Source organism: Fistularia commersonii, chromosome 27 (assembly GCF_037954325.1).
Source record: "Fistularia commersonii isolate RoL2024-O1a breed Wild chromosome 27, RoL_Fcom_v1.0, whole genome shotgun sequence".
NCBI classification, from domain to species: Eukaryota; Metazoa; Chordata; class Actinopteri; order Syngnathiformes; family Fistulariidae; genus Fistularia; species Fistularia commersonii.
In genome coordinates this window covers 6,840,231-6,859,017 of record NC_141310.1, presented here as the reverse complement: position 1 = coordinate 6,859,017, position 18,787 = coordinate 6,840,231, and the positions used below count along the sequence as shown (strand labels likewise).

The 18,787-nt window shown below is 41.2% G+C and overlaps 1 protein-coding gene across 1 annotated transcript; it reads left to right on the top strand.

The window, feature by feature from the left end:
- Positions 1-1,136: 1,136 nt before the first annotated feature.
- On the top strand, positions 1,137-18,787 carry cenpf (centromere protein F). The gene is made up of 37 exons (XM_086175120.1): positions 1,137-1,298; positions 1,887-2,012; positions 2,418-2,488; positions 2,658-2,785; positions 2,976-3,067; positions 3,142-3,415; positions 3,566-3,768; positions 3,853-3,978; positions 4,080-4,208; positions 4,465-4,587; positions 4,867-5,002; positions 5,084-5,213; positions 5,304-5,583; positions 5,761-5,967; positions 6,104-6,312; positions 6,439-6,568; positions 6,691-6,960; positions 7,144-7,731; positions 7,828-8,001; positions 8,371-9,254; positions 9,355-9,569; positions 9,668-9,779; positions 9,883-10,018; positions 10,231-10,339; positions 10,452-10,711; positions 10,830-10,938; positions 11,124-11,329; positions 12,287-12,505; positions 12,646-12,789; positions 13,184-13,373; positions 13,449-13,546; positions 13,650-13,691; positions 13,803-14,903; positions 15,493-15,622; positions 15,757-16,374; positions 16,636-16,757; positions 17,957-18,787. The coding sequence occupies exons 1-37, from the start codon at positions 1,137-1,139 to the stop codon at positions 18,140-18,142; spliced, it is 8,439 nt and encodes a 2,812-aa protein (XP_086031246.1). The 3' UTR covers positions 18,143-18,787.

The window sequence follows — 18,787 nt, the reverse complement described above, 5'->3', positions numbered from 1 at the left end:
AACAACATAAACACCCTGGAAGCCTTGATGATGTTTATAATTATTAAGAAGCAGTCCAGTATTTGAAATCTTGTGGTATAAACCAAATATATGATCTTTTCACAATTAAGATGCAAATATGTGTGATTGTTTCAAATCACTTGGGCATTCATTTTTTTAAACAACTACTCGGATTATGCTCTTTCAAACGAATGATGTGCCACAAGGTGGCACTGTTTCAAATCTAGCAAGGGAACCAATGATGTTCAATGTTTCATGTGAAGTCACTAACATGAGCCAATTGGAATCGAGCTAGGTGAATTGCGGTTTCCTTGGTGAAATTTGAAATTTCCAACGAGTGCACTCCGACGAAGTTTGAGCACGACTGACGCGTCGTGCCGATGTAAGTGTCTATTTAATGCTATAAATATGTTGAGGAACTAGTTTATTTTTTAATTATTATTCACATGTTTATTCAAACCCAAGTTTTGCAACTAGTTTAGAATTAAAAATGTATCAACGAAACAGAATAAATGTCGTCTCCAACTGTGTTCTGTGATAGTCTTTGCAACCATTAGCTGAAATCGTTCTTCACTTGGGTGAATATTGAAACGTACTTTTAATCGTTTTATATCAATTACCTCTAATCAACGAATGCCAGTCAGAGTCACTTTGAAATTGAACATCCACCTGGTAGTTTTAACCTCTTAAAAACAATTTAACTTTGCGGATTCGATAACAAATCGTCCTGTCAGCGGGTCTTTTCACGTTGCTCAAGTTCCTTCCCCAATAACGATAACAAATTTAAACAAGCGATATGTTGACCTCGGGTTAATGTGACACATAATATTATCAATTTTGGGTGATTATAACGTTTCCTTCATGCTTGTGGGGATTTGCTTCGAGGTCACAACTAAAGTCTCCGTTAGCTTTAAGTGACGTAAACATTTAACGTCTACTTTGTCAACTCCGGTTCACATGATCCTCTTTCCAACACCAGGACTGGCGGGATTTCAAACATTGCATCCCCTTCTTTGTGTCATAGTTGCCCGACGTGGGTCAAAATACTTAATTTAATTCAAATTGAAGTTTCCAGCTGATGGATTTAGTGTTCGTACATTAACCGAAGCGATGTGTCTCTAGCCGGGTTGTAAACAATGAGTTGGGCGGTGGAGGAGTGGAAGGATGGGCTTCCTGGGAAAGCCCTGCAGAAAATCCAGGAGATGGAAGGGCAGCTGGACAAACTGAAGAAAGAACGGAACCAGAAGCAGTTCCAGCTGGACTCTTTGGAGGCAGCTTTGCAAAAACAGAAACAAAAGGTCAGTGCTACGGCGGCGAATTTGAAACTGACCACTTATTTGCATTGGATGGAAGTCCAGACCAAGTTATCTAATGGTTAATATTTCTTTCTGTATTTGCCGAGTGTGATCAATTTCATACTGTCATTATCTGTAATTCTGTATATGAAGGATTTGTTTTCTTTAATAATGGTTTCTCAGATACCCAAGATTAAATTCCAATTCTGTTATGTTACAATATATGAGTTATGCTGGAGCTTTGATCAAAACCAGAATTCAAAAAGATCAATTGCTCAGAAGAAATATTTGTTCCTCATTCCTTAAACAGCACTAAATTGAATCTGTTCTTCAATTTAGTTCTGTTAACTTCCATTCTATATTGAAGAAGGCTGGAATTTAAACTGTTTTATGATTTGAATATCAAGAGAATGGAATTTAGTAGAATATTTGTTTGCAAGTGTCTGTTCTCCTAAGATATCGGTAGGTACGGCTCATGTACAAATGTACAATTTGAGAAAATTATATGAAATCCGTATCACTGAAGTGGCAAGCCATTTAGGAAATGAGGGGAAAAAATAACACATTACTTTCTGTTTTTTGCCTTGCCAGGTGGACAGTGAACGCAATGAGGCGTCTGTATTGAAAAGAGAGAATCAGTCCTTAGTGGAGTCTTGTGACTCAGTGGACAAAGCACGTCAGAAGGCTATCCATGATCTGGGGGTCAAAGAGCAACAGGTCATTTTAACTAACTGAGAGAAACAAAGCTATGCACCTTTTCCTTTTTTAGAGTTTTTAATTTTTATTTTCCTAGGGCGTGTTTTTTTTTTTTTGCGTTTGCTATTACTAGGTGTTAAGTTCAGTTTATATCTTGTGATTTTGTGCTACAATTACACACAAAACTATGGTTTGTTTGTGTAGAGTAGCTCTGTACATTAGATTACAGGCTACACATTTGTCAACTTGAATGGATAGTTATGTACCAGTACAATAAAAGCTATATATAGGCTCATAAGAAGAAAACCTTTATTTGTTTTGTTGGTCATGAAAGTACATGAGTAAAATGAAAATCTAGAGATTTGTGCTATTAAACATGCAATGTAATTATTCTGAGATCAACTCACAAACCCTTTCTGAACCTAGGTGAGCTACCTGGAGGGCCAGCTCAACTCCTGCAGGAAGACGATAGAGCGGCTGGAACAGGAGCTTAAAAAGTATGCTTAACAGAGCTCATGACAGATGTGATGTCTAATGAAAACAGGGCAGGGGGGTTGTAAATGTTGCAGAATGTTTCTTACATAAGAAATGAATAGTGCTTTAAATAAATAAACTTTATTTTGGCTACACTGAAAACACCATAACCTTGTCTTTGCTTCTGCTCAGGTATAAAAATGAACTAGATCGTTCTCAGCCTGCCGGCTCTTGCTCATCAGCCTCCACCTCGGAGCTTCAGCCATACATGACACCACAAAAGAGTTTCCTCACACCAGCCCCACCTCACAGACAGCATGGTACCTCCGTTTATCCTCTCTCAAAATCTCCTAGTACGCCACAAATTAATGGTTACATTCATTACGATTTGTTTGCGCAAGTACTGTTCTGCTTGTACTTGTGCATGTCTTCTATCTGCTTATTATTCTAAAATGTGGCTTGTCAATACTGAGTCTGCAAAACATGTTTTGTCTTTTGTTTTTCCTACAGATAATAGACTCGAAGATCTTCAAGAGAAATACCACCAGGAGGTAGAAGAAAGGAAAAGGCTGGAGAGTGAACTTAAAATTATGCAGGTTAAAGTGAGTACATTAGTTGCATTTATAAAGTCTGTTCGTCTTTATAGGGTTCATAATGTTGGCTTGTGTTTTTCTAGCTCCTGAATCAGTCATCAGTCAGTGTAAGCCACAAGGACATTGCTGCACGCCAAGCTGGATCCTCTGTATTTCCATGGCAACAGTCAGATCAAGCCCACTCCTGGAACACTCAGGATCCCATGGAAACGCCGCTTAAGAGGCATGGCACATCTCTTTGGGACACCCATGAGGAGACTCCCATCAAACCCAGCCAACGGATGAGCTGTCCCAGAGTAATGCAGAGTCCTAGTGGATCCTCACAGAAAATGGAGCAGTTGAAGGCCCTCAACCAAGGTGAAATATTGATATTCACTCATTCATGCATAGTATCCTGACATTTTTCCAGGTCAAATTTTAGGCTTTTCACTTGTTATAGTTGTGAAATGTTGTTCAATTTATATAAATTGTTTGGTTACACACTGTAATTTGCACTGTCCTTATTAGAGCTGCGTGGCCGTGTGTCAGAACTGGAGAGAAGTCTCGCCAGTCAAGAGAAAGAAGTAAATAGCCAGGCCTCCAAGCTGCAGGAACTTCAGTCCCAACTGAACCAGGCTCGCAAAGAACTGACGGAACGAGACAGACATCTTGCCAAGACGAGCCAGGACCTAAGCCAAACCACAGACAAACACCAGCAGCTAGAAGTGAAGGTGCATACTGTTCATTCTAGGGAAGCGTGTGTGCGTTTAGCATAGGTGGTTAACATTTTGCTCTTTCTTCGTTCTCTGGTGCAGTATTCATCAGTTGAGCAGAGGCTGAAGCAAGTCACAGAGGAGATGAACTGTCAGAGACACAATGCCGAGAGCTGCAGACGAGCCCTGGAGCAGAAACTCAAGGACCAGGAGAGGGACAGTCAGAAGGTCCCTAATATGGAGTTACCCTATCATTACAACTCAGATGTTTACGATAAAAGTTTGACTGATTTCATCTGAATATTTTCTGTCTGATACAATTGATGCAGGAGTTAGCCCAGCTGCAAGGTTCCCATCATGCTTTGGAGCAGCAACTGAATCAGACCAAAACTAAGTTAACACAAGAACTCCAACAGTCTAAAAAAGACTACAACATACTTCAGGCAGACACAGAAAAGGTACATGTGACATGCTTGCTTTCATGCATCATCTACTGTCTTTCAGCTCAACCGTCTTTCACATTTGGGGAACAAACTTAGACGCCATATTATGCTTAATTAAGTATAAGTTGTATCAGAATGTGAGAAAATGCTTGAATCCCTGATCCCATTATAATGCTTTGCACTTTGTCAGGCACTGTTGAATGAGGGGGGGAAACTATGATTCAAATTTTCTCACATTTTCCTCCCCTTGCCTTTGCTCTTGCGCCCACAGATGTCTTTCCAGAAGAGTCAAATGGAGAGGGAGGTTGAGGAGCAGAAACAAAAGCTCCTGAGGTCAGAGCAGAGCCTCCAGGCCAGCCAAACCAAAGAGCTGGACCTTCGGAAGAAAATGGAAGTAGGTATCCTATTGTGCTTCTGGAACATGCATTGCAAGGATTTACATGTTTTGCTTTTGAAGTCAGAGATATCGATTCTCACAGGAAAGCAGAAATCACAACTGTTAAGCAAGACATCTGTTGCCTATACTGTCATCTGTAGAACAGCTTGCTCTTGCTCACATTACACCACATTGCCTGTTTCATGAATGTTTTTTTGGCTGTATTTTGCCTGCAATCAGTCTACATATCCCATAATTATTTTGTGTCAAACCATTTCTCTCTGTTCCTGACGCAAGGAGCTGCAGAGGGAGAAGAACAGTGTGTCCGTCCAGTTGGATCAAACCAACAGACGTCTGTCACAGGTGGCGGAAGAGAATAAGAGTCTAGACCAGAGTCGAAGATGTACCCAGGGGCTGCTAGATGATCTCAAAGGTAAAAATAGTGAGAGGCAGGTCTTTTTAAAAAACACATTATTATTATTATCAAATCTTGATTTGTGTTCTAACTCCTCAGCTAAATCAGAGGGGAAACAGGAGGAGTTGAAGAAACTCCAGTCCAAATTGGATCACCAGAGCCAGGCCTCATCCCAGGAGCTTGAAAACTTAAAGAAGACACTTTCTGACACAGAGGCCACAAATGACAGGTAGTCAAAATAGCATTGTTTGATGTTGAAGAAAATTAAGTCTCCCTTTTTGGGAAAAAACTAACACATTTTGTTCGTTTCACACTTTAGGTCTCAGAAGGAACTGAAGAAACAAAAACAGGAATCGGAGCAACTGATGCATAGGTTAACAACAGTGGAAAAGGAGAGCCAAGAATTAAAAAACAGTCTTGCTACTTCTCAGAGTCAACACAAGGAACTGACAGAGGAATATCAGGCTCTGCTGGAGTGGAAGAAAGAGAAGGTCACTCTGATTAATGATGCCGAGGCTGTACAAAAGGCGCTAACTGACAAAATAGGCAGCTTGGATGAAACCCTCCGATCCCAGAATGAGGCAAACAATGACCTTAAGGTACAGTGCAGCGGTAACCCAGTATTTGACCTGCTCAAACAATATCACTGCAACTACTTTATAATACATCGGACTTATAACCAGTTTACGTTTTTTTTTTTTTAAAGGTGCAAGAATATAGGTTACCAGAAGTCATTATTTCCATCTCACATTTGATATTTTTCCTCACCCTTGTAGAAGCAGCTCAGCAGTGTTGAGGGAGACAATGCTAGTCTGTCTGCCTATGTTGACTCTTTGAAGGGAGAACTCCTTGTGAAGAGCACCGAACTGGAGGAGAGGCTGCATCAGTACGAAGAGCTTTGCTCCAAATTTTCTGAGGTTGAACAGAAACATAACAAGGACATGGAGAATGTTTGTATTCAAGTGTCACAGCTTGAAGCACAGGTGACCAAGTATTTCTTTCTTCTGTTTTTTTTTAATCTTGTGTTGTGTACATACTGGAAAAGTTCCAGGATACTGAATGCAATGGCCTTGCTGTCAAACCAATAGCGAGTTGAGTCAGATGTGTTTGTCCGATCAGGTAAAAGACCTGGAGTGTCAATTGAATAAAGAGATTGCGAGAGCGGAACAGGCTGAGAGGACCAACACCCAGCTGCTGGAAGAGCACCAAGCTGCCTGTGACTTGGTCCGTTCCAAAGACCAGCTATTAGATCTGGGCCAGGCTGAAGTCAGCCAGCTGAGAGAGAGCCTTGCCCAAGCCGCTGCAGAGTATGAGGAGCAGAGTAGCAGGTGAAAGTTTTTTTTTGTTGTTGTTTTCACTCAATTTCACATAACGTAATAGGGATTAAATGTAAAACAAATTAAAATATATGTATTAATATATTTTATTTCTATTTAATCCCTGGTGTCTATTAGACTTATTAAGGAGAAAACCACCCTGATCAAGGAATGTGAGGAGACCATTTCAGCAAAAGCAGAGGAAGCAGAGCAACTCCAGCTGCATTTGGAGGAATCTCAGCAGGAGCTAATATTGACCAAAAATCAGGTTGGTTTTTCTGGATTAGAGCCGAACCCCCTAAAATTTCTAGACCACGATGCTCTCTTTCTTTCTATATTACATTTTCTTTAACAATTAAAAGCTATAATAGATTGCTCTTCATGTTTTAGGTCAGCTCTGTGGATCAGTTGCTGAAGGTCCAGGAACAACTGGGAGCTGAGCTGCAGAAACAAATGAGGGTGCAGTCAGAGGAGCACACTAAACTACAGGAGGAGAACTCAGTGAAGTTCAAGCAGATGGAGGAAGAAGCAAAGAGACTTCATTGCCTGATTGAGGAGAAAGAGAATCATATCAGAGAAGATAAAGTTCAAATTTTGTCTCTCGAGAACCAAAAGACTGAGCTTGAAATTGCTGCTGAGGTTATGAAGAATGAAGTAGAGGTACACTAAGAAGTCATTTTTCAGAATGATCCTTCAGATGACACAAAGAACATTGATTTTCCTGTTTAATGTAGAATCTAAAATTGTTTAATCTGTCCATATGTCATAATTTCTCTCTTTCATATATACTGTTGAAGTCATTCAAATGTAAATAATTATATTCCCCTGTTTTTTTTTATTTAGCACCTCAAGCAAAATCATGCTGAACAGATGAACATCCTTGAGCAGCAGATATCTTCCTTAGGGAACGAAGTAAATGCAAGCAAAGATGCTGCCAAGAAGCTCCCGGTGTTGACGGATGAACTGAATGAGCTCAATCGATCGCATGCTGACCTGAAAAGGTCTCTAGAAGCTCTTGAGAAGAGTCACTACTCCACTACTGACACCAAGACCAACTTAGAGAACACACTGACTGAGAAAATGACCCTAATCTCTGCTCTGGAAAATGATATTACTGAGCTCAAGGAGAAGCTGAGCAAACAGTCTGAAAGTCACGCTTTGGAGAATGAATGTTTCATTAGCAAAGAGATGAGCCTGAAAGCACAGCTGGAAACTGCTGAGAAAGCAGTGACATGTGCCAGAGAAGAATCAAGTTCCCTTTTGGTGGAATTCAAGGGCATGAAGGCAACTCTGTCTGCAGCCTCCCAAGGCTTAGAAGAAAGGGACAACGCGATAAAGAGTCTAGAAGAGAGGCTCCACAAAGCAGAGGCTGAACAAGTCAAAGCTGCTGATCTTCTGAAAGAGAAGATGATTGCTATGAACAAAATCAAGGTTTGAATGATAAATTAATGGAGTTCAAGTCTTATTTTCCTGTACAGTGTTTCTACTTTGCTGCATTATATTTTCTTTAATGTAAATGACTTATAGGTGCAAATGGAGATGCTTCAGATGGACCTGGAGGACAATGAGACAGCCATGAATTCCCATGACAGTCAGTTGGAGGAGCTCAAAGAAACCATGCGGTCAATGGAGGTTCTGTTGTCCAAAAATCAAACCGAAATATCTGAAATGGAGGCCCGGCTAGAAGAGAGCAAAGCTCAGGTAGGTCCATTTTTAGTGGAGATAAAGTATTTTATTTAGTCCACTTTTGAAAAAAAAAAAAAAAGATTAAATTTCGCTGGTAGTTTAATCTGATATGAGGCCTTTCTTTTTTACTATCCATGAAATTTATATTGTTTGTGGTCGCTGGCACAGATGGACTTGATGGAGTTGATTAAATAAAACTGCTGTTACTGGAATGTTTCTCATCCTTTCCCTGTTTGTTTACAGTTACTGTAATAAACCATGAGCTTGATTTTAATATAATGATTCATTTAATTTCTGTTGTGTCTAGCTCGCACGCAGATGTCACCAGTCAAAACAAGATAGCACATCAGATATCAAGAAATGTTTCAAAATTCTGTGTTTTAGGTTTCAGTCTTGGAAACCCGGTTAGAAGAGGTGCAATCTCAGAACTCCATGCTGGAGACGCAGTACGTAACAGCAAGGGACGAGCTGATGGAGAGAACCTGTGAAATAACTCGCCTCGAAGAGGATGCCGCGAAACGAAGCCAGCTTGAGGATGAGGTTGCTGCATTGGAGTTTAAACTGAGTCAAATCACAGAGGAAAAAGGCACCTTGGAGACGTCACTCAACCAGAACATCAGTGACAAAGACAGCTGTATCAGCCAGTTACTTCAAGAGAAAAATCATTTTGAGGCTGCATTAAAACAGTTGGGTGATGAGAAAGAGAAACTGGATGCTGATTTGATGCATGTAAACCTGGAGAAGACACAGTTAGAAGCCACTATTGACATGCTGGACAAGCAGAACAAACAGCTGCAGGCCAACATTGATCTACTGACTGAAGAAAAACAGCAAACAGAAGCAAAGATTGAACGAGTACTTGCAGAGAAACAAGAATCTGAATTTACCCTGCAACCACTTATTGAAGAGAAAGACCACCTCAAGGTTACTGTTAAGGGATTGAACGAGGAAAAAGCTCAGCTAGAAGCAAAAATAAGCAAATTGACAGCTCAGAAAAACGAGTTGGCAACGGAGCTGAATCAAGTAGCTGAAGAAAAGCTTCAGCTGGAAATTCAGAATAACCACGTGAATGAAGAGAACATCAAACTGATGTCAAATCTGGATCAAGTAATGGAGGAGAGGTTGCATCTGCAAGAGAGTGTTGGGAGGCATGAATATGAGGTTGCTTCCATTAGAGATGAGAAGGAGCACATTGAGAGCTCCCTCCTGTCCTTACAGCAGGAGCACCAGAGGCTGAAGGAGCAGCTGGAGAACAGAGACGCAGAGAGGTAAAACTTAGTCAGCATTCTGCCATGAAGTTTTATATCTGCTCATTTGTTGACAGCTGCTCTGATAAAATTGTAAATGTACCGAATTTCTGATTCATAGCAGCAGCCAAAATTTTGAGACTGAACAGGCCGAACTGCATGAGAAACTGGCGAGCCTACAGCAAGAACTGGCTGTGTTCAAAAAGCAGTATGACTCAATGCTGAAGCAGGTGGGCCATCAGCACCAATCCATACAACAGTTTTTCGAGTCCCAGGGAAACCAAAGCCTGCAAGAAGAGCCAAACCACATGGACTCTGAGGAGTTAGAAACAGAAGGTAAAAGAACCCTTAAATTATGTTGTGTTTAATTAAAACGTTCAATGATGTTTATCACATACACTGACATTAAGCTACCTGTGATGTTTTCATACTAGAACCAGTGGCTCCGATCAAAATTGAGGACAGTCTGGATCACATTCCAGAGCAGGATCACCCGAGTGCTGTTGAGCCCAAACTGTATCGATCTTCCCACCAGTCTAATCTCAGGTTCAATATCATTCATACTTATTATAGTATATTGCTACAATATCTCACTATATTGAATTGTCTAAGGGGATAAGTGCAGCTAACCTATCACAAAACCCCACAGTGGGACAGAGTTGGCCTTCAATGAAGACATCAGTGAACAAGAGAGGATCCATGAGAGAGTGGAAGAAGAGAGGGACTCTTGTGTAACTGAAGCGGACATGAGTTATGAAGAGTGTCCACATCAAAGATTAGATCAGGTAGAAAAAAATTTGTTTATTAATTCTTAATGTTTTGTTTGGGGTTTTTTTTGACACAGATCTTAATAGCTTGCGTTACCGATCTCAATGTGGCAATGTCTTTTAGTGTTCCCTATTCCACTAATACACAATGGGATTTAATATGCAATGCTTAGGAGAAGTCCAACAGAGTGCTTAATTTTTTTATGATCATTCATCTTTTCAACTTGCAGATTTCCGGGGATCTCTGTCCTCAAGATGTTGTTGAAAGTAATTCTGAACATGGTGAGCTGGCTCTACCCTTGTCCTCACCAGATGAACGCAAAGATTTAAAATACTCTGGTGAGCCCATATCCTTCTTTTATAGTATCACGCCAGAGAGTAATTCCCAGAAATTTGACACTTGCTGACTGTTGCATATATATATTAAACTTGTGTGTGTCTATCCCTGCAGTGAGTGACTCGATTCAATCAAAAATTGATCTGGAACAGTACAAGGAAACAATCACAAAACAAGAAAACAAACTCCAGATGCTGTGCTCGGACCTTGACCTTCTGAACTCAGAACTTGAACTGAGAAAGGAGTTGACGTCTGACCTGGAAGTCCAAGTCCAAAACCTGGAGAAGAAACTCCATGCAGCAGAGGAAGAGGCTAACAGTGCACTACGCAAACTGAACACTGCTCTAGAAGAAAACAAAGACAGTGCTACTCAGGTGGAGCAGAGAAACTGCCATGTACCCCTTCATGGCTGCTGTACAAATCCTGATTTTACTTTATTTTTTTTTAGATTTATTTATTTATTTTATCATTGTACTTTGTGTTTATGTTTAGGTATCTAAGCTGTCAGAGGAGAGAGAGACATTAAATCTGCAGCTGCAAACTGCTAAATGCCAGCTGGCTGATATTATGGAGATGATGGGAGAAATGGAAATGGCCAAAGGTAAATACCAGCTTACTTCAAGTCACTGAGAAATAAAGTCCAAAAGTATATAACTTACAGTTTGTACACTCACAAATGTAAAATCACCATAGTATATCCATTTGCAATAGTTTACGTTCAAGTAAAAAATGCGTGCCATTTACGGTTTTGTTATTGATTTGATATTTTTGTTTTATTTCACGCAGGTGGATGGGATGAGAAGTTCCTGCAGCAGGAGAGTGAGCTGAAGAAGGTGCGCTCTGAGAAAGCTAACCTGGAGCAGCACATTCTGGGCATGGAGGCGGAACTGGAAACACTACAAGAGGAAAGAGCCCATCTGAAGGAGGAGGCAGAGACTCAGAAGAGGACATGTTCTGGCTTGGAGCAGCGAATAGATGCACTCACGACTGAGGTGAGCACTCAGTTTCAAGCCAGCCTGTTAAAACATCAATATTCAGAGGAACTTACGAACGAATCGGCCCACGGACACTGTTTTTGAACAAATTTTGAATCAACCCACGAACAACCCCTCAGTGCACGAACAGGTGCATACAAACAAATTCGCGGGCTTTCCGCCTTGTCACGTTCTAGCATAGCAGCAGTTGTGCTTGGCACTTGCCTCATTTACATTATTCATTGTTGTGTACTCCTCTTACTATGTTTTATGTGTGTGTGCATTTTGCATTAAATTAGCCCTCATTATGGCTTCAAGAAAGTGAAAGGTGCCAGTGATAGTGGTGTTAAGAAGCCTAAGCGTATTACAGTAAATCTGAGGAAGAAAATTTGAGCTCAATGTGACAATGGTGTTCGTTTTACTTATTTTGCCAAGCATGTTGACCCAGCCAAGTCAACATCTGCACTATCCTCAACAACATTGACGTGCTAAAGCAGCTGATAGAGCGAAAGGAGTGACTATGTTAAAGTTTTGAAAAAGTATGTTTTTGAAGCTGGAGAACGGACCAACGGGATTTACATTCATTTCAATGGGAAAAATCAATTTGGTTCAAGAATGGAGTCAAAGAACAAATGAAATTCGTTGGCCGAGGTGCCACTCGGTGCCATCTATGTGTAAATGGCTATATGTACATGGTGTATTTTAGAACAAAAATATATAAAAACAATAATTTACCCCAACTTTGTTTGCTTGAAAGTTTCTGTGGGGTTTTTTAATAAGCCCTAACAAAATGTTTCACATTGACATATCAGAGATCAATAGCAAGTTTCTGCAAATTACCTCTTACTCTCCCTTCTTTTTTTCTACTTGAAATTTACCTCCCATTTGCCTTAGTCGTGTTAGATGGACAAAACCGGTTTCAAATTTAAGACCATCATACTGTGATTATAATTCCACCTTTAATTACTATTGCAGACAATGCACTTGAGATCTGAACTGGTTTCCTGCACTGAGGATCGAGACGAGTTAAACCAGTCATTAAGCCAGTGGAGAGACAACGTTCGCAACCTGGAAAGGACAAACTCCGACACCAGAAACTTGATTTCCATCCTGGAGGATGACATCCGAGCAGGAAAGAAGGAATATGAAGTTCTGCAAGGAGACATGGTGAAACTGACTACAGAAAACCAGCAGGTACATTAATAAGAAATTGAGGCTAAGGCCCTCCCTCAGCACACAGTCTGCCTTTCTAATATGTTGTCTGTAGATTTGCCAAAATCCATACGTGCCAAATTTGGTTAATTATCATCTTGTGTATTGTTTTTCCCCTGAAGCTCTTGGAGCAAATGAAGACCCTGGAGGTGGCGATCTTTCAACAAAATGGAGAAAAAGAGCAGCTCATTGGGCAGCTGGACAGGGTCAGGGAGGACCACACATCTGCCAATCAAAATACAGAGTCCATGATCAGCAAAATACAGGTACAATACAAAGTTGGTGACTACTATTTGTTACACTGGTCCCCAAACAATACTAGCAGGAAAAAGGAGCTGTCACTTAATAGTAATTTTAAACAAGAGGTGGTTTTAGATGTTTATTATTTCATGTAATTGTCTACACAAGGACAACTTTTGATATTTTGTGTTACATACAGAACGCTCTCTTATCAAAGTTTACATTGAACAAGTGATCTCAGTTTTGAGGAAATTTTGTGTGTGTGTGTGTGTGTGTGTGTGTGTGTGTGTGTGTGTGTGTGTGTGTGTGTGTGTGTGTGTGTGTGTGTGTGTGTGTGTGTGTGTGTGTGTGGGCGTGCGTCCTTTCATTGCAAGCAAACTTGTAAATGAGAATTATGTCTCCTCCGATTTCTTTTCTTAGACTTTAGAGGGAGAAGTGAGTCACCTGTCCCAGTCTCTGGAAGCTTCTCTCCTCGAAAAGGGGGAGATTGCCTCTCGTCTTAACTCCACCCAAGAGGAAGTCCAGCAAATGCGAACTGGCATTGAAAAGCTCCGCGTCCGGATAGAATCTGATGAGAGGAAGAAAAAAAAGATGGGGGAGCTGCTCAAAGGTGACCCCTCATATCTCTTTTAAATACCTCTTGGATTTGATGAAAAGTTACTTGACTTTGACTTCATCTCTGCAGATGCTCAGAGAAAATCAGACTCACTCCAGGATCGCATCGAGGCCCTGGAGCGAGAGAAAGACCAAACAGAGCAAGATCTAGAAGAAGCAGTGCTGCAGGTACTCTGACAGGAGATTTCATGTCAAATATACAATAAGCATTACTTTTTATTTAATTCACATTTATGTTAAAATCATCCCAATGTTCTGTCTTCCTAAAAAGGCTGAAAACACCAAATCTGAGCTGGAGGAGGAAAGAAGACAGGTTTGTATGGTTATTTGATTGAGCTGTTCTTGTCCAGATTTAGATATTGCAAAAATATCTGTTGTACACCAGTCTGTATAATAAGCTCTCAATTTTTCCATGTGACTTCAGGTGGAGGAGGAGAAGCAAGAACTCAATGAGAAACTCTCAAAGCTTTCTGCCACTTTAGTCGACCTTAGATGTGAGAAAGACCAAATGGAGCAACTGCTGAATACAAAAAATGCTGAGATTGAGCAGCTGAAAGCAGCTAAGGAGGAGCTGGAGAAGGGGTTAGAAAAGGCAGAGATGGAGCGAAGAGAGCAGGAGGACAAACAGAAATCTAGGGTAGATGAGTTACAGAAAGGGATGAAAGAAGAAGCAGAAAGACAAATGAGGCAAGTTTCTGACCTCCAGGCGCAATTGGAAGCAGCTCAGCAACGCGAGACCTCCCTCAAAATGACTTTTTGTGAGATGGAGAGAATACAAAGCAAGGTCACAGACTTGGAACAGGAGAAACAATGTTTGCAGAGCTCTCTGGTGAGATGTCAAACAGAAGAAGAGTCTCTCCGCACTCAGGGAGAGGTGTGGGAGAAGGAGAAAAATAATCTCTTGTCTCATAATGTAGCTCTGGAAAAAGAAATTGATAGCCTTAAAGCTCTTGTAAAAGCGAAAGATGAAGAGAAGGAAGCACTGAAAAAGGAGAAAGAGGCAGATCAGATACAAGCCTCCACACAATCCGTTACCTCCCTTATGGAGGAGAAAAAACGCACAGAGGGAGAAATCAGTCAACTCGTAGAAGAAAAAGAAAAGTTGCACTCGAGCCTGTTGCTGGTAGAACGAGAGCGGGATGATCTCTGCACCTCCCTTCACGATGTTGAGGCGGAAAAACAGAGACTGGAGCAAGAGATAAGGAAGCTTGCAGAGGAGAGGGAGAAAGAGGTAGACGACATGCAGCAAACCTTATCTGCCCTAAAGCAAGAGAAAGACAGGATAGAGGAGGGCAGGCAGAGTTTGAAGGACGAGAACGAGGAGTTGCAGGCCTCTCTGTCGCTGGGTAAAAGGGAGAAGGAGTCCTTATCTTCAGCTCTTTCTTCAATGGAACAAGAGAAGCAGAGAGCTGAAGAAGAGCGAGCAAAGCTCTCAGAGGAACATTGTAGCCTCCAGTCTACCACCACATCTATGGAGAAACAACTGGAAGCACATCAGCTGTCCGTGTCAAAGCTTAATGAGCAGGTCTGTGCAAGGAGACATGACTGTTTATTCCACATTGTGTTTTCTTTTGTAACTATAGTATGTTTTTTTTTTTTCCACTCCACTTACATTGTTGGTCATTTCGTAACACGGTCTACCCTCATCTTTGAGTTGAAACTATTTCCCCTCCAAGTTCAGTAACACCACACAATGCTTATCCTTTGAAAGAAACCAAGAAGCTATTATGCCTCCAGCTATTGGAGAAACAGACAACAGGGCTGAGTGGAAATCCTTTTTTGAACAAAACTTTTACAGAAACAAGCCAGATAAATTGAGATAACAATATTTTGTATGAGTCTACAAAAAAATTTGTTCAAGTGGCAAAATGCCTAAATTTTGCCCAAGTGCTTTCTTTCTCACACCCTCTATATCCCCAGGTTTGTCACTTACTATAGTTATAAAGACAAGGTTTTTGCATAAATGAATTATATTGGAATCTTTTTTTTTCTTTCAATTCTGTTACACTGGAAGACTTTAGAACTTGTCCCGATGGTAGAGCACGTGGTATGAGTTAAGATGGTGAATATTCACAATTTCAGTTGCCCTTGCTGATTATCTCTCTCATTTCAAGGTGTTAGAGCTTTCATCTCGTGCCACTCGCCTGTCAAAAGAGAGAGACTCTGCCCTCAGCAAGATCAGTCTTTGGATGAAAACCTGCAAACAGCTAGAGCAGGAGAAGCAGATGATGGCGAGCAGCTCTGGTAAGCACACAGCTCACACTGAACATTGTCAATGAATCTCCTTTTTCCCATTTTCTTAAGAGTTTAATTCAAGCTCTCTGTCAGGCAATAGTGCAAAATTAATGGAAGTCAACGGTTCACCTTGTTTCTCACAGAAGGTGGCAACAATGAAGACTTGCAGGTGGAGTTGAACCAGCTGAGAATGCAGGCAGAGGAGGGACAGGGAGAAGTGGAGGAGTTGAAAACATCGCTGGAGGAGAAGACCAAGGAGGTGGAGGAACTCAAGGCAGTCCTTGAGGAAAGAAAGGGTGAACTGGAGCAGGCAAACGGCAAATCACACGAACTTAACCAACTCCTGGAGGAGAAAAGCAAGGAGGCCGACGAGAGCATGAATAAATACTGCTTCTTGATGGTTGAGGTCCACAAACTGGAAGAGACAAATGAGGCTCTGACAGCTCGGCTGCAGCAGATAAGTGCTGGTAAACAAGTCGCCGAGGCTAACAGCCGTAGCCGTCGACAATCAGTGAGGAAATCCGCCTCCAAACATCAGGAAATTAAAGTCAATGAAAACACAGAGAACACAGCACCTTCATCACCTCAGGGATCACCCCCAGGAAAGCGGGGTCACAGAGATATCAGTGACAAAGACAGCGCCCAGGAGGCACTTCACAACCTTACCAAGAAAATCAGAGCCCACGTTACAACCACCCCCAAGCCCGGGACTGAAGAAGAGGAGTTCAAGCCCGAGGGCCTTCCAGAGCTGGTGCAGAAAGGTATTTGTGTGCTAAATGATTCACACTATCCAATCAAAACACATCTTTGAAAAAAAAAAAATCACAATGGATCACCAAAATCCATTAGACCAGGGCAGAATCCGAAAAATAAGGCGAAATAGAGGTGAACAAACCAGACCTGGCATTTCAAATTTATTTTCTGGCTTTTCAGTGACGATCAGTGTTGTGTCAGTCTAACACCTTAGACACGCAGCATTTTCAGTCATCATGAGAATAATTTTCTCTGCTTCCTGTTCCCAGGGTTTGCTGATATTCCTCTCGGGGAAGCCAGTCCTTTCATCATGAGGAGAACCACAGTGAGGCGCTGCAGCCCTCGGCTGGCTGCCAGACAGACCTGCACCACCCCTGCGTTGGACAGCAAGGTGAGCAACACGTTCTCATTCTTTGTCTGCAAACAGAGTTCCCCATTCATCCACGCACAAGCTCACATCATCTTTTGAGTTTGCCCAAGTGATTCTAAACCGGCGAGGGCATGTACAATGAGGCACTGAATGGCAGTACAGTGTAGGGTCATTTCAGTCATATGCTGCAGGCTAAAGAAGTGGCTCAGGACTGAGAAGGCCTTTCATTTAGTTCCCTGGACTGGCTGAAAAATGCGCTTGGAGTGAATGACCTCTGCATTCTATTTTGCCCATCATCATTAGTGAAGTGCCTTTTAGTGCTTTGGAACCAAACCCCTGCCTTATGTTTGAGTGCTGGTTCTTCCCACCATATTGGGTGTGCATTCACTTCTCAATGAGGGAATATATTTACATTTCTCTGCTTTAATTAGCGATCTCTAGGAAAAAAAAGCTGCCGCTATTTATGTATTTAGTGGTTCAAAGTAAAGTATTTCCAAATCAAACATACTAGAGTTACCCCTTTTCCTTCGCCATTAAAAACACCTGTTAACCCAGTGCCAACTGTTGACCAGAAAAATTACTATCAAGACAGGATGAAGGTTTGTGTCCTGGAAACACTTAAAAGCCATTATAAGAGGCTCACATACATAAGCAGTGCCTTCATGACTGCACTTTAAAACAGTGATGCAAGGTGTGCTGTTTAACTGATGAAAATGTATTAATAAAAGCCTGGTTGTTGATTTAAGAAACAAGGTTGTTGATTAATTGTAAAAGTGGTTCACAGTTACATCCAGACCTTTTCCCTCAAGGGACTAATAATCTTGACTCTGCAGTGTAAATGTCAAATGCGTGTCCCGTAACTCGGCATCTTCCGAAGGCAAATGCACTTGGGGCCAGTAAGTGTGTGCGTCTTTACTTGGTTTGCAAGTTTCCTGATGCTCACAGGTCTCCAGGTCAGGTCAAATTCATGGAGCATGAAACCTGTTCAACTTCACCAATGATGGATTTAGAGGTATATAGAGGTTTCGGATCAAAAGGTCAATAGGAAAGAATGTAACTCAGGTTCATGTGTGACTGACGTCCTGCTGTGCGTCTTAACATATAGCTGTGCACTCTGAAGACAGGAGGCCCAGCAATTGGGATTTTGCCAGCAATACCCTTTTTCTCTCCTGTTTAACATATCTGTACTGTTTTTTTTGTTTTTCTTTCCCACCTGACAGGTTTTGGGGCATCTAAACTTCCAAAGTCCCTCAGCTGAGGTGGCAGGCAGCTCTGGCTGGAAGAGCCCAAGTAGCGAAGACAGAGCTTTACCTTGCTCAGCGGCTCTCCAGAAGCAGCCAGATCAGAGAGACATGCAGCTTTTAAAGGAACAGGCTGAGCAAGGAAACAACTGCCATGTTCAGTAGCTCAGTACAAACACACTCTGGCACAAGTTAATTATTTGTGGAACAGATTTATACCCACATAACAACTACATTCCGCCTTATATCAGTTTAATTAAGACTTCATAATTCATCACTACAGTATATCATTATGAGCTTTTTAGTTTGTTTTTAACTGGACTTTTGTCCCCTGATAGTTTAGCTTTCATCAAATACAAACACGCCGTACTTCCCTTATTACTCCAGACGTCATTTTGAGAAATGTAAGTAATTATTAAGTTGGTTAATGGCCTGTGAATGCGAACCAGCTTTTTCCATTTCTTTCTTTTCATCACATAACCACGTAACTGTTTAGATTTTACTTTCTGTGACTGTGGTATGTAAAAAAACAGAGGATATCATCCCCACTATGTTTGTTTCCTCTTTTAGCCCTTTTAACAAATCACCGGACAGCTTACGGCAGCTAACAACAAGTACATTGTTTTTGTAGTTCAGATATTTCTATAACTTTAGAGTTTCTGTTGACTTTGCATTGGTGTTATCTTTGCTTTCTAATATCTCTGTTTTCTAATATTTTCTATTTTTCCTTGCTTGGAATATACTGTTACATATACATTTGATGGATAACTTGTAAATACTTTGTGCCATTTTTTACTAAATGTTTTAATT

What these genes read in the sequence shown, in the direction of transcription:
- cenpf (XM_086175120.1), top strand. Translation starts at nt 1,137, where the DNA reads ATGAGTTGGGCGGTGGAGGAGTGGAAGGATGGGCTTCCTGGGAAAGCC. An exon ending in GATGATGGCGAGCAGCTCTG is followed by an intron (nt 15,623 to 15,756) that starts GTAAGCACACAG and finishes TGTTTCTCACAG; the next exon opens with AAGGTGGCAACAATGAAGAC. An exon ending in TCCAGAGCTGGTGCAGAAAG is followed by an intron (nt 16,375 to 16,635) that starts GTATTTGTGTGC and finishes TCCTGTTCCCAG; the next exon opens with GGTTTGCTGATATTCCTCTC.